We start from the raw sequence: 15,087 nt of genomic DNA on the forward strand, positions 1-15,087 counted from the left end.
CTAGGCCCTGTGGGAGCGTCCTCCTAACAGACGGAAGTTCAACAGGGCGGCCAGATGGAAGTAGATGGGCTGGGGTGAGTAAGCCCTCGCTTTGTCTTTACAGAGCCAGAAAGGAAAGGCTCCACGCCAGCTCTTGGCCGTTGGACTCTGATTTCCCAAACAGCTGGTTTTTGGTGTCTCCTCTCCCTCCACACAGCTCTCCGCCCACGTTTCTGAGGTACAGCTGTGGTCTCTTGCAGTCTAGAACTGAGGCAGAAACACTGTCCCTACAGGAGGGGTCCCACGAGGGCGGCAGGGCTATCACCCCAGCACCCATGTCTACTCTGGCAAGAGTCATCGGAGAGTTCCAAATTAGGGCCCAGTGAGGATGGTGGCTTGGACTGGATGAGAAGCTGGCTATCAGATTTTTCAAACCCCCACCTTGGTGGTCTTAACATGCAGCTAGGATTGCAATCAAGAGGCCGAGTAGATAAGATTCCTGTGTTCTCTTTTACTTTCTAAGGAGAGCAGGAGCCTGGGGTCCAGGCCCAGGGTCCTGGCCTGCTGCTGTGGATGGAAACTGACACATAGCAAATATGTAACGGTAAGTAAACATGGCATTCCCCTTGGCCTGTGTAAACTACTGGCTTTGTTCTCCTTTTATGACTTGCACATAGTTCAGTGATCCCTATAAAAATATTTTGATAATCTTCGCCCACAAAACTGCAGAGAAAACCTTTAGTAGCCACCCTACTTGGAGTTGTAGGCAAATGTTTAATACGCACATCTGAAAGCATGAGACACAGTCCACAGACAGCACGCACTGGAGTTGGTGGGGCACACAGGCGGTGACAGGTGCTCACTGATTAGGTTTTAATGTCAATAATACCTGCATAAAGTGCTGATCAATAACTTAAGTGTTACAAAAATGGATGGTCCACGGTGAGTCCAGGTTGCAGGCACGTGCAGGTGGGACTGGGTCAGAGGCTCCAGGGCTGCACGTGCTCTAGCCGGCCTGAGTCTGATATGTTGTAGCTGGCCTTGTATTTGGCCAGGATCTTCATGAGGAACCGCAGCTTGAGCCACCACCGTTCTTTGGGAATCCTGTGCCTGTGGAGGGAAGGGGGGGGACAGCAGTGAGGCTGGGAGATGCCACGGCCAGCACAGCGAGCGGTCTTGCCAGAAACACGGGGGTTGTAGGGTCGGCTGAATCAACTAGATGATAAAGCCAATTTCAAGATCAAACAAAACCATTGTTTTTATATTTCTAAAAATTCTTCCCAAAGACCTAGTGGTAGTTTGTTGTTGTTTTGAGACAGAGTGTCGCTCTGTCACCAGGCTGTAGAGCAGTGGTGCAATCTCAGCTCACTGCAACCTCTGCCTCCCAGATTCAAGCAGTTTCTCCTGCCTCAGCTTCCTGAGTAGCTGGGACTCCAGGTGTGCGCCACCACGCCCGGCTACTTTTTGTATTTTTAGTAGAGACGGGGTTTCACCATGTGGGCCAGGCTGGTCTCGATCTCTTGACCTAGTGATCCACCCATCTAGGCCTCCCATAGTGCTGGGATCTTAGGCATGAGCCACCGTGCCTGGCCAAGACCTAATATTTTTTAACTGAGCTTCAGAAAAGCTAGTTCCTCAAATCCCTGAATGAGTTGCCGAATGCAACAGCAATGGACATTCCCCTGTCCTGTACTCACATTGGCTGGGTTTGCTAAGGCAATAAGACCCCGACTTATTCAAAATCCATTTGGTTCTTCAGCTCTGCCACAGGTTGAAAAATAACGTTTCTTTTGCTGATTCCCAGCACACAAACGGAATCATCGGTGGTCAATGTTTTTCCTATAAAAGGTTTAAAAACAGATTAACACTGCCCTGTCCCATGGGCAGGTGGGGGAGCAGAATCACGGGGTGAGATTCCTGGGAACCATGCTGAACCTGGCCTGGAGGCCTGGGGGAGGCTGAGAACAGCTGTGTAGTGTGGCCAGCGCCTGGCCTGGGCTTGCACAGCTCTGCTCTTGTGGGATCACCCTGATGGCTTCCTGGAAAGCAGCTTTTGTTTTTTCTCTCAGTGGAGAGAATTTTTCACTAAATAGTGGAATAGGGAAATTACTTTAAATTATGGCAAAACACTAATAAGAAATTGATGCTCACGTATACACACACTGAGGCACGAGAAGCATCCGTAGCTAAATTAGCAAGAGAAAATGGATGTAGAAAGAATCAGTCAGTTCTTCAAAAAGACAAACCGATTGAAACTATTCACATCACTGTTTTTTGTAGACTGTCATTCTTCTAAGTCGGACATTGGCAGTGATAATGGATTGCCCTAATAAAAGCACACATCTGGTATGACTGAAGAAAGCTGAGGGGGGTGGGGGTGAGAAAGATGCTGGCACAAATAACCACTCAGGAATGAGTAGGGACCAGCCATGTTGGAACCATTAACAAGAGTAATGTGTCATGTTTTCCAAAACTTTTCAGCTTATCTAAAGATTTGTTAGAATATGTAACTTACAAAACTGATTTAAGGAAAAACATGCATAGTTCTACAAACACGAAGAATTCATTCAGCAGCCAAATCTTCCTCAAAACTGGAAGTTCTGATGGATGGAGTCATAAGGAGGTTGTCCTACCAAACATCCCCAAAATAGAAGGCCCCACTTCAACTGTGAGGGAAACTGCGGGCTGACGCTCAGGATCTCCAGAGCAAAAAGCCTACACAAAAGAACTTCAGGTTGAATCTAGCAGTGATAAAAGAGAACATGTCACGCACACCCAGGAATCCAAGGTTGGTTAAATAGCAATGCTCAGAAACCAGCAGGAGTTAGAACATCACTCGCAGCTCAGTACTGAACTGAACAAGGAACCAGCAGCCTACTTCTCCCCGATAGGACAGCATTTTCACCAAGGCAGACGGCCTCCCTCCCCGGACCCCTTACCTCTGCCCTGGGCCTCCCTGAGTTTCGCAGTGATCCACTCCGTAGCTCTGGCAGAGATTTTGGTTCCAAAGTTTCTATCAAATGGAGAAGGTGCCCCACCCTGTTGGGGGTTAGAGTCATATGAAATATCAGTTATACAGTCACACTTTGCTGTGAAATAGAAATGACGATTTCTATTTCACAGAATTTATGTTTTTGTTTCTAAGTCTTTAGGGATAGCTGGAACAGAACAAAACAAAATCTGTGATTCCTGTAGCCTGAACTCAGCCTGCTAAGCAAAAGTATCAAGTGTTCCCCCCTGCCCAGTAAGAGAAGGATTTTAATAAATGGAACGAGTCAACTAACCATCTCCAATATTTTAAAATCTTAAATCAAGGTTTCATAGACTCATCTGGGGTGGGGATGGGTCACAGCTTTAAGAATCTGATAACCGTTGTGGATTCTTTGACAAAGTCACACAGACGCCTACTATTTCATCATTTCAGGGGATTCATGAGCTCTCTGAAATAAGTCCACGGGCTCTGGTTTAAAAGTATAAAGAATACGAGGTGGTGAAGGAGGAGTGTGTGGGAGTTAGGAATCCTGGACCGCTGTGTCCCAGGCTCAACTCATAACACGCGTGTGCCTGCATGCAGCTCATTCCAGGTCATTCTGATTTGAGGGTGAGTGTCAAGTATCTTACACGTCTGATAATCCAGTTTAAATCTTAGGAAGCTCTGGTTTTTAACCTGATGCCGTGTTTAGTTTGAATAAGCATTTCCAAGTAATGGGGGTGTCACTGTTTTCATGAAAGCTGACAGTTCCCTTAAAATCCCCATTACTCAAACCTCACCAACGACTAGAAGCCTAAAGCTGCTGATGTTTGGCATGAATTAAAAGGTTAGATGTTTTGGCTGGGCACGGTGGGGATCACGCCTGTAATTCTGGCATGTTGGGAGGCTAAGGTGGGCGAATCACCTGAGGTCAGGAGTTTGAGATCAGCCTGGCCAACGTGGTGAAACTCCATCTCGACTGAACATACAAAAATTGGTTGGGCGTTGTAGTGGGCGCCTGTACACCCATCTACTCGGAAGGCTGAGGCAGGAGAATCTCTTGAACCTGGAAGGTGGAGGTTGCAGTGAGCCAAGATTGCACCACTGCACTCCAGCCTGGGCAACAGAGCAAGACTGTCTCAAAAAAAAAAAAAAAAAATGTCTCCCAGCTAAATGGGAGTATGCGTATACTCCAGATCATTTTGTTGTATAGTCACAACATATGCAACACAACAAACCGACCCAGGATGTCGATTTCACCTAAGCCCAGCTAACAGGGAGTCATGAAATCTTGTGCTGTCTTGCTCTGTCCCACCCAGAACGTGAATCATCCCTGTGCCCTAAAGTCTCCATGCTGTCTGTGCCTCCTGCCCCTGAGTCACTCAGTAGCCACCTTGGTTATCAGATGGTTATCAGCCCCCACCCCCTTATGTATACAGGGGGTGGGTACTATCCCCAGGTCCAGGCACCCACTGGAGTCTTGGGACACATTCCCTGAGGCTAAGAGGGATGGCTGTATTTCCTCCTTCATAAACATCAGGTGTTAGAGAAATGATTGCGAGATATCTAATAGAGTAAGACTATAAAGCAAAAGTTTTAGTTGTCTAAATGCAAGAAAGTCTTTAGAGCAACACACCACAACTCTCTTCTGCATATGCCCAGTGTGCAGTGCACTCCAGCAGCAAAGAAATTACCACTCATCCAGCCCAAAGTCACCAGAACCTAAGAACCGCGGTGTGACAGTGACCGTAAGATCAGCCCTGGTCTCTCATTCACCTGAGCACAAGGCTCCTCTGGATGGTGGTCTTTATTTTCTCCGTCAGGTGCTCCACATTGGACTGGAAAAGAGTATTTTGTTAATCAGACAATAAACTTACGCTAAGCACCCACTGTGTGCCAGGCCCTGCAGGGCGGGAAGTGCCAACCAAGCGTGGCGGTGAGTGTGGCCAAGGAGGTTGCAAGCTCTCATGGCTCAGGTCTCGGGGAGCCTCCCCCAGTCGGGGAGAGCATGTCTGCAGCGATGAATGCTGAGCGCAGGGCACAGTGAGCAGCCCTCATGGCGGCCACTAGAAATGCCTTCCAGAATCAACAGGGTCCCTCTGAAGATGATAATTCCTAGCACTCATTCACGGCTCTATTGCCCCTTATTTATTTTCATGACAATGTTCTACTCGGCGCTCTCAGCGGAAAAGAGCGAAACCCCATCTCTACTGACAAATACAAAAAACTAGCCGGGCGAGATGGTGGGCGCCTATAGTCCCAGCTACTTGGGAGGCTGAGGCAGGAGAATGGCGTGAACCCGGGAGGCAGAGCTTGCAGTGAGCTGAGATCCGGCCACTGCACTCCAGCCTGGGCGACAGAGCAAGACTTCGTCTAAAAAAAAAAAATATATATATATATATATATATATATATATATAATTTTATAAAAGTTAAAAAAAAAGTACACCTGTTTGGGGCAGCTCCATTATCATCTTATGGGACCCACTGCTGACAGCAACATCACAATGTAGTGAACGACTCCACAAGCAGTCACTATGACACAGTGAAGAAATTCATGATTCACATGTCACATAATTAGTGACAACACCAAGGCCCTTTTTACTTGATCTATTTGGCTCAGAAACAAGTAACATCCTAACTTTTTAAAAGACAACGGTGCTGGGCACGATGGCTCACGCCTATAATCCCAGCACTTTGGAAGGCCAAGGTGGGCAGATCACGAGGTCAGGAGTTCAAGACCAGCCTGACCAACATGGTGAAACCCCATCTCTATTAAAAATACAAAAATTAGGTGGGCATGGTGGCATGCGCCTGTAATCCCAACTACTCGGGAGGCTGAGGCAGGAGAATGGCTTGAACCTGGGAGTCGGAGGTTGCAGTGAGTCAAGATCATGCCACTGCACTCCAGCCTGGCTGACAGAGTAATATATAACATATATTTATTTATATAACTAACTAAAGACAATTGTTCAGTTGCATTTTATCTGCCAAGGCCTGTCCTCCTGCATGGAGTTTAGCAACTTTGAACACTGCAGGGTCCAGGCCGGGATTCTGCTGTGCCGTCGAAGCAGGGGCAGACCCCGGGGTCGGCGACACCCTTCCCTAAAAGAGCCACAGATGCCAAGAAACCACGGCCGTGTCTGTGTCAGTTTAGAGGCAGACGCAGCATCAGAAGCCTCAAGATTTAAAAGATGCTGCAGCCAGCTCCAGAACCAGTCGCAGACGTGGGTGGTGACTGTCAGCGGAGGCACTCAAATCGTTTGTGACAGAAGTGAGAAAACATTACACAACAGACTACATCAAAAAAACAAGCTTGTGTTTCACACAAGAGACTAGAAGGTGTCCTCAACCAGGCACGTCCGCCATCACCTGACACTTGGGAGAGGCACCTGGGCGATGCGAAGGGCATCAAGCGTGGCATGTTCGGTAGCACCTCCGTCTCCATGCCCCCTCGAAAAGCAAACCACCCTAGACACGATGATTCGCTCCGCAGCACCGAGAGGATCCCAAGGGGACGGTCCCCTGAGGCCAGCCCCGTCACATACCTGCAGATCCCCAATGTCGAAGGGCTCTTCGAAACTGTATGCAGCATCGGCTCCGGCCGTGAGCCCCCCCATGTTGGCCAGGTAGCCACAGTAGCCGCCCATGGTCTTGATGAACACGCGCCACTTGGTTCCGCTGGCAAACTGTTGATGCGGTCGCAGGTCTGGTCAGAGAAGAGATCAGTCACTCCAGCCTAGGGCCAGGGTGCACCCACCATCCCAGAGCTCCCCTACCAGTGAGTGCAGCAAGGCCCCACACCGTGCCTGAGCATGCGGTCCCAGCATCGCACAGGGGTGAAGGGTGTGCAGCAGCCAGGATGTGCCTCGGAGTGGGTGTGAACATGCCCCCCCCCCCTCGCCAGCCACCTGGAGGTGACCTCGATGACCTGTGGTGGGGACCTGGCCATCTGCCGCTCCCTTCTCCCAGGCCCCATAGGAGGAGACTGAAAAGACGACCCCATAAGCCAGCTCACTCCATGCTGCTCTCCGACTGTCCCTGCTGAAGCAGCTTTCACCAGACACGGACACGGTTAGGTGTGAGCTGAGAAGTTAGGGGGCTGTCACCTGCCAGCTTTGTCCATGGGAACAGCTGTGCTATTCTATTTTCTTCAGAAAAGCTCCCTGTGATTTTAGAGTTGTGGCCGTCTTCCATCCATTGGTGAATGTTACATTAATAGAAACTCTACTCAAAGTCAGATGGTGGTTCTTACACCCAGGCGCCTGGGGGTCTTTCGGATAGCATAGGCATGAGGTCCCAGAGTGAAATGTCTGCCATCCGCCCTCCACAAGGACCCAAGCTCAGCAGGGAGAAAGACAGCAGAGAAATGCATCGGCCACCTTCCCACCCACACACCAGTCCGGGCTACAGCACCCTCTCCTGGCACTCTGCAAAGCCTCTGCCTGGGCCTCAGCTCCCACCCCGGCCCCCTCTAATCTGTTCACACAGACTGGAGACCCATCTATAAAAAACATAAATCTGATCAGTTCTTGGTTCATTCAAAACCCTTTGCTCACTTCAAGTACACGTCAAGCCTTTCTCTGGAATCCCTGGCCCCTCCTGCTTCTGACACCAGGTCCGGCTCTAGCTCCAGCCACCCCAGGTCCTCCTCGGGCCTCTCCATATGCTGGCCGCTATGTACATCACATTCAGGCACAGTGGTGGGCAGGAGAGCAGCCCCCAAAGGAATCCCGGTCCTAATCCCTGGAACCTGGGGATGTTCCCTCATGAGGTGATAAAGGTGAATCCTGAGGACTACCCAGGTGGACCCTAAGTGCCACCACCTGCATCGGCAGATGAGAGGTGCAGAGGCCCTGGAGCAGGATGCTGCACACCCACATGGGAGGAGGAGGTGCCAGGGAACAAGGCGTGCAATGCCCGGGGCTCTGGGCACCTGAATGGGCCACGAGGGACTCTCCTGGAGCAAACACTCTGGCCTCAGCCCATGGCTCCCACCCTCCAGAGCTGTGCGAGAATGAGTAGTATTTTCCAGCCCCAGGTGTGTGGTCAGGGTCACAGTGGCCACGGGACACACACAGGCACCTTCCTCAGCTCTGACCCCGAGGGAAATGTCATTTCCTCAGGAAAACGTCACCTGGTTTCTAGGACCGCAAAGTTCCCTCTGTCAGGGGCCCTCGGGGCACCCCATGTCCTCTCTTCATAGAAATCACCACGGTGTCTCCCTGTAGTTACCTCGTGGTTATTTGACTTGCAGTCCTCACTAGGCTGCACATTCCATGAGGGCAGGAACTGTGGGCTGGGCTTACACCACTGCACTATCAGCAGGACCCGGCCAAGCCCCCACAGCAGGCGCTCAAGAAATGATTGTCTCTGAATGACACAAGCACAGTATTCCCCAGCCAGCCAGCCAGCCGTCCGTCCGTCCGTCCGTCCGGGTCAAGGGCTGATCCTGCAGGATTCCCTAACAGGCCTCCATGGGACTCAACCAAGAGTAAAAGCACGAAGTGGGAGTGTGGACTTGAGACTGGGAGCCACACGAGAGTCTGTGCACCAAAGTTTAACACCCACTGGGAAATTTTCACTTGAGTACTTCGGATGAAATTTAAAAGCACATTTTGTTGAATAAACACAGGCTTGATTAAACCATTCCAACCTATACTTCATTTCTTTGGCAGACTCTTTTCCTCCCAAAATAATTGGTTGACGTATTCAAAACTGAACATGGGCTCTAGTTAGAGGGCCACTTTGCATTGTGTCAAAGCCCATATGGGGAGAGAAACAGGCAACGGGAAGAATTACTGTCTTTGTGCTTAGGGAGGACAGAGGACAGAAACCCATCAAGGGTCCAAAGAGCCCACAACTGCCTTCTTGAAGGGCCAGTGCAGAATTCTGAGGGTTTCACTCTTCCACCTGTCTGTAATTGGGTCTCTAATTGTGATCTAAGACTTAAGATGCTGTAAGGCTTTCAGACTTTCCCTTTGTCTTAGAGAATCCCAGGCACGGGAAGAAAAATGTTGGTGGGGCATCAGGACCCCCAGAGGCACAAAGCCTCATAGATTATTTCTCCAACTGAATCTCCCCCGCAGCCCACCCTGAGGTGGGGAATTACTGTCACTCGTTCAAAGAATGATATCAACTGCTTAATGGCAAAAGAATTCTGCAGGCAAAGCAGGTCTCCCAAGAGGCTGATTTGTGCCCGAGCGTGTCTGAGTTCTGGTCCCGCCAGGCTGCCGCTGTGGGTGTGTAGAACAGTGGAGCCCTGACAGCTGAGCCATGCCCCCAACCGTGTGCTCCTTTGAGTGTAAACGCAGTGACAGCTGGGATGGAAGTGTCTGCCTTTGCTGGAGCTTAGATACAGCTTTCCTGAACTCTCTCCTCATTACCTAGATCGCATCTGAAGCCTGAATTAGCTTCTAAAAATAGCAAGTCACTCTGGCCGTGCCTCAGGCAATTAGTCGAAGTAGCACTGACAAGGAGGCGGCCAATCCCAAGCGTGGCCCTGCGTGGACAGCAGTTGTAAGTGGCACTTGTCAGGCAGAGCCTGTGACCTCAGCCATTCTTGCCTCACAATGGGATGTGCCCAGCAGACACAACCCCTTGTAAGGGCACACACACTATCCTGCTAGGAAATTCCCCAAGGAGTCCCATGGGAGCAGGAGCCCCAGGCTACAGTTCAAACATCACCAGCACTTTGCTCCATTGGTGTTAAGAAACATAAATTGGTGGTGAAAGATAAGGTGGTGTTTGCTACAGTGTTAAGATAGAAAAAAGGCACTGACTTCTCTGTGAGAACCACCTTGTTCTGTGAATCTGCAGGGAGGCCAGTTTTCCCATGACTGGTATCCCTCATGGCAGCCGAGCCTCTGCTGAAGTCGGTGGCCAGAAGGGGCAGGGGGTGGGGCTCCCATCCCTGCTACAGCAAGGGACCTGCAGCAAAGCACAGCCGCTGGCCGGGGTAGTGCTGCGCTGAGTGCGGGGTGCGAGGGTGGAAGCATGTGTGGACATCTACAAGGTGCTAAAGGAGAGTGAAGCCAGCGATGGCTGGACCCTAATGGCATTCAGTGAACAGAGGTCAAGCGCGGGGGCCCAAGGAAGTCCAGGGAACAAGCCAGGGCTAGCCTCTGCCAGGCCAGTACAGCACCAGGGAACGCAACAGGGAGAAGCCCAGGAGAGAGATGGCCCTCAACTCGAGTGGGAGGCACAGGAGGCTGCAGTCGACCTCACGACCCCTCCACTCCCTTCCCTGCACTGGAACTCAGTTCTGAAGGAAGAAGCCAGAACAGAACTACTGTTTTCCTGGGTTCTGTGCCAAGCTGAACTAAGGAGTCTCCAACAGGGCTGGGAGTTTTCACCGCAAACTCCGGAGCTGGTTCGGACGTGAACATCTAAGCTAAAGGCCAGCGGCTGCTCTCCAGGAGACACCCGGCGGCCAATCCACTGACATGACCCCACGTTCCAAGGTGGCCACCATCCCGTCTGCAGCCGAGTGAGGACCCTCTCTGCAGCAAAGGCCTGTGGAACTACCACAGGTCCTCATGTCCAGCTCATGACCATAGAGGTTGGTCAGCTTATCAGGGACCTGAGGGGCCACCTTGCAGGTGTCAGCACCACGCCCATAACCAGCAGAATTCACTCCTCCCAAAGCAAATGTTGGTGAAACTGCCTGCCCAGGAGGGCATGATCTGGGCTCTCTAAAGAACCTCTCATCTCAACAGGAAGGCTGTGGTTCCAGGCAGCGGCCCCCAGTGGTCACAGCTCTGTCCCATATCTCGTACGTACCAGGCACTCAAACCCCTTCCTGCAGGCTCCCACAGCTGGCCCTGCAGCCTCGCTACTCAACGCAGGCAGGAGAGGCCGGCTCCAGAGAAAAGGTGCTCAAAACTCCCCTAGTCTAGGTGGGATAGAAACACGACCCCAAGGACTGGATATATCATCTCACTTTTAATCAATAAAGACAGGTTCTCCCTAAGGCAGAGAAGCTAAAAAATTTACCCTGTTCTGGCCAGTGTGACTGACATAAAGCCAAGCTAACAAAGGGTGGGGGGGAAAGAGTAATAATAAATCTGGCTCATTCTTAGCACAGAAGAAACAAATTGCTAAAATAAAATAAAGAAAGCAAGGCGAGGAAACGGGGTTCTCTTACCTGGACAACAGCAGTCAGGCCAGTGTCGGCGCCCAGGCTTATTTCTGTGCCCGGGACATTGTTGTTAATCGTGGCCAGCACCACACACAGGGGGATGCAAAGCTCCCGGTGGCGGCCTTGCGCCTCGGCCATGTCGCACGCGCTCTTGTAAGCCTGAAGCACCAGGGCCAAGTGGTTAGCGGGGGTGCTGGGTGCTCACCTGCCAGCCCCAGGGCCTCCGCTGAGGTCCAGGAAGGGACAGGAGGGACCTGAGTCATCAGGGGAAGCCAGTTCATGTGGGTCAGGGGACCAAGGGGAGCTCTGGAGGCCATGTGAGAGCAGGACAGGCCTCAGCGACACAGGGGGCTCCCTGGGCACAGCCCAGGTCCTCATGAAAGGGGAGGCCTGCAGGCAGCACAGCAGGGTGGGTGTGAGGCCGGCAGCAGAGCAGCTTGCAGGCAGCGGCGAGTTAGTCACGAGCGGGACAGCTCAGCTCTCAGCATCTCATCGTGGGTAAGGGAGGCCAGGGTGGTCAGGACGTTTAAAGGCAAAGCCAGTCCTGTAGCTTTCTGTAGGCAGGTCACAATCAGTGGTATGGGGCACACAGCTGTAAGGACCACACTAAGTGACCGCCTTCATCATGCAGAGGCAGCCTCCACGCGCAGGCAGGGAAGGAGGCGGGCAGCTGGATTACCAGTGGGCCACACTCAGCCCCACGCCACATCTCTGCTCTCCGGCGGGAAGTCACACACAAAGCCACACAGGCGAGCAAGAACCTGAGTTGCTGCTCTGGGGTTCCACTGGGAAATGGGCTCTGGTGTCAGAAAGGGGAGCGGTTCTTGAGCCCATGTGCACCGGGCTTTTTCAGGCTCCACCTCAGGGTGTTAACCAAGATAACAGCAGGACAGGTCCACATGCCCACTGTTCCCAGCTCCAAGTGGCCCCACACAGCAAGGTGTTTTTGTCATCCACTTGGTGGCAAAATCGACTATTTATGGACTTGGACGTGTCCCTCTTACTGTGAATATCCCCACATCTGCTGCAGAAATGCTACTGTTGGGATGCAAGGCAGGTCCCACATCTCCCCGGGAGAGTTGGACAGTGAGCGACCCAGGCTCTGCAGCCCTGGTGCAACCCAAAGCATCCCAAGGCCAGTAGCCCGTGTGGGCCGAGGACTTCAGACAGCGGGTGCAGATCCGTGGCAGGTGAGTTCACAGCATGGTGGGTAGCAGGGTAAGGTGGGTGGGTCAGTGCTGAGTGACCACGAGGTGAGCTGTGAGCAGGGGCTCCCGTGCCCCCATGGCATGGCCTCCACGTCCACCCAGACCCAGCACATGCCCAGCTCTTGGGCTGCTCTGTACAGGCTCTGCCTTGCAGGCTCTGGCCATGGCAGTTTTTGCAGGACTTCAATCCAAATGCCAGCCTGCTTCCCAGCCAGAAACACTCATCTGGGGATATTGGCTGGCCTGGTGCCCAGGATGTGGCCCTGTCAGCACTACCACGTGGGGGGCTCCTTATGCTCTTCAGACAGGTGATGTCACTCCTTTATTGTGGAATACCCTAGCCCAGGACTAACCAAGACTGGCTGCGGGAAGCTGGCTGCTTCTCCAAGAAGCCCTCACTGGAAGCCAGAGGGTGTGGGTGACCTGGGGCCAAGGAGGGGCCTGAGGCACACAAGTGGGCAGGTGGGGGTGTCTCGGCTCCTTAACTCCGCCTTGAAATCTGTGAGAATGGCCACATTGCTGCAAATCCTCTCTCCCCTCTTCCCTGTCGCTCCTCTTTTCCTTCCTTCAGTCTCCAAAAAAGGGGAGGGAAGACTTCAAGATGGGGAGAGACCCTGCCCAGAAAAGCATAAAGCTCTCAAGACCAAACACAGCCGGGCCCCTGGGTCCGTAGTGGGGCCACTATGACAAGGAATTACTCACAAGGCTGTAGTCACCGCCACCTTCGCGAAACCTGACAGCAGCGTGACACCCACCTACTGTGTTTCTGATGTGACCTGATCAAGCTTACAGGACAGAATAATGCACCAGCCAGCACTAAGGAATGAAAGGAGTCCAACCGAAACTCCCTGCAGTCATATCCTGAGAATGTGTAACACCTGCTCTGAGGTATTTCATTCCTTCTGTTCTGCCAGAAAGACCCACTCACCAGTGCCTCATAGATTCTGAGGGGCTGTGGCGTCAGCTAAGCATCAATGCTGCCAAGAAGGAAATCACGAGGATGACGACTTCACCACATCAGTGCCTCATAGATTCTGAGGGGCTGTGGCGTCAGCTAAGCATCAATGCTGCCAAGAAGGAAATCACGAGGATGACGACTTCACCACATCAGATCCGCCCAGGGCTTCTGAAGCACAACATGGCCACGTCCTGAGCCAGACTCCTGCTATGGAGCCCGTCCTTTGCTTGGAGGGACTTTCCGCAGCGTCCCTTGTCTCCAGCCCCAGACGCTGGGAGCATCCCTTCTCCCAGTTCTAACCAGAAACCTCCCTGGATGGTGCAAACATCCCCTGGGGCACAATCACCCCAATAAGAATCACCAAATTTACTGAACAACTGGAGTCATCCACAGACCTCAAACATAAATGCTGCCCAAGGCCAGGCCATGAGTCACGGGTCACAGAGGGTGTTGGCCGGACAGGAAAGAGACGCTCACTCCCACACATCCTCAGGCTCCAATGGCTTCAGGACAGTGGCTGGAGCGACCTGGAGCCATCCACGTCAAGTCGCCTCACGCCCTCATTTCCTGAGTTCGCCACCAGCTCCTGTGTTCTACAGCCAGGCGAGCCCAGTTCAGACCCAAATCCAAACCTTCTCAGGATTCACCCTGTTTGGCCATCAGTAAACAGGGCTCTGGAGAAAAGAGCTGCCATGTTCACATCTCGGTCCCTCTCCCTTCAGGGGTGCAGAGAGGGACCCTCAGCGGCTTTCTCGTCCCTGCCCCAGCTCCCGAGCAGCTGCAGCATTCGCCAGGGTGACCTCAATCAGCCGACATCACTCACCCATCACGAGACTAGAACCACAGCACTCCCAAGACAGCCTCATTTTCGGAGCTCAGGATCAGAAGGGCAATGAGGACACACACATACACTTACCAAGGTGGCTATGCCTGGCCAACGGGAGGCTCAACTAACTACACACTCCAGTTCTTTCTCTATTGTAATCAGTTAACTTAAGGCCCAGCGTGGTGGCTCATCCCTATAACCCCAGTGGCTTTGAGAGGCCAAGACGGGGGGACTGCCTGAGCCCAGAAGTTTGAGACCAGCCTGGGCAACACAGGGAGACCTCGTCTCTGTAGAAATACAAAAAATTAGCCACGCACGGTGGCAAGCACGTGTAGTCCCAGCTACTCAGGAGGCTGAGGTGGGAGGATCGCCTAAGCCTGGGAGGTCGAGGCTGCAGTCAATCGTGATTGCATCACTGCACTCCAGCCCGGGAAACAGAGGCCCTGTCAAAAAAAAAAAAAAAAAAAAAAAAAAAAAAAAAAAGAGAAAAAGAAAAAAAAAAAAAGAAAAGAAAATGGGCCGGGCGCGGTGGCTCCAGCCTGTAATCCCAGCACTTTGGGAGGCCGAGACGGGCGGATCATGAGGCCAGGAGATCGAGAGACGATCCCGGCTAACACGGTGAAACCCCGTCTCTACTAAAAAATACAAAAAAACTAGCCGGGCGAGGTGGCGGACGCCTGTAGTCCCAGCTACTCGGGAGGCTGAGGCAGGAGAACGGCGTAAACCCGGGAGGCGGAGCTTGCAGTGAGCTGAGATCCGGCCACTGCACTCCAGCCTGGGTGACAGAGCAAGACTCCGTCTCAAAAAAAAAAAAAAAAAAAAAAAAAAAAGAAAAGAAAATGAAATTGTTTAACCTAGCTTTAAGAAACTGGAATGAATGAAAAACTGAATTTAAAACAATCGCATAATAAATCACACAGTCCCTCCAAGGGAAGTCAAAGCGGGTGGAACTGATCATTTGCGGAGTGTTTGCCTCACGTATTTTGGTTTTCAAATTTTGACCCTA

At 52.0% G+C, this 15,087-nt stretch overlaps 1 protein-coding gene across 1 annotated transcript in view; it reads right to left on the reverse strand.

Moving 5' to 3' along the window:
• Positions 1-716: 716 nt before the first annotated feature.
• The window catches only part of LOC135971521 (uncharacterized), a 106,273-nt gene continuing 91,902 nt past the window's right edge, over positions 717-15,087 (reverse strand). The window contains exons 5-9 of the mRNA XM_073993196.1: positions 6,498-6,658; positions 4,727-4,788; positions 2,919-3,018; positions 1,677-1,818; positions 717-1,089 (exon numbers count right to left, since the gene is read on the reverse strand). Of these exons, the coding sequence (XP_073849297.1) occupies positions 1,807-1,818; positions 2,919-3,018; positions 4,727-4,788; positions 6,498-6,658 (335 nt within the window). The 3' untranslated portion in view covers positions 717-1,089; positions 1,677-1,806. The remainder of the gene's footprint in view (positions 1,090-1,676; positions 1,819-2,918; positions 3,019-4,726; positions 4,789-6,497; positions 6,659-15,087) is intronic.

This window comes from Macaca fascicularis, chromosome 6, assembly GCF_037993035.2.
Source record: "Macaca fascicularis isolate 582-1 chromosome 6, T2T-MFA8v1.1".
Classification (NCBI taxonomy): Eukaryota; Metazoa; Chordata; class Mammalia; order Primates; family Cercopithecidae; genus Macaca; species Macaca fascicularis.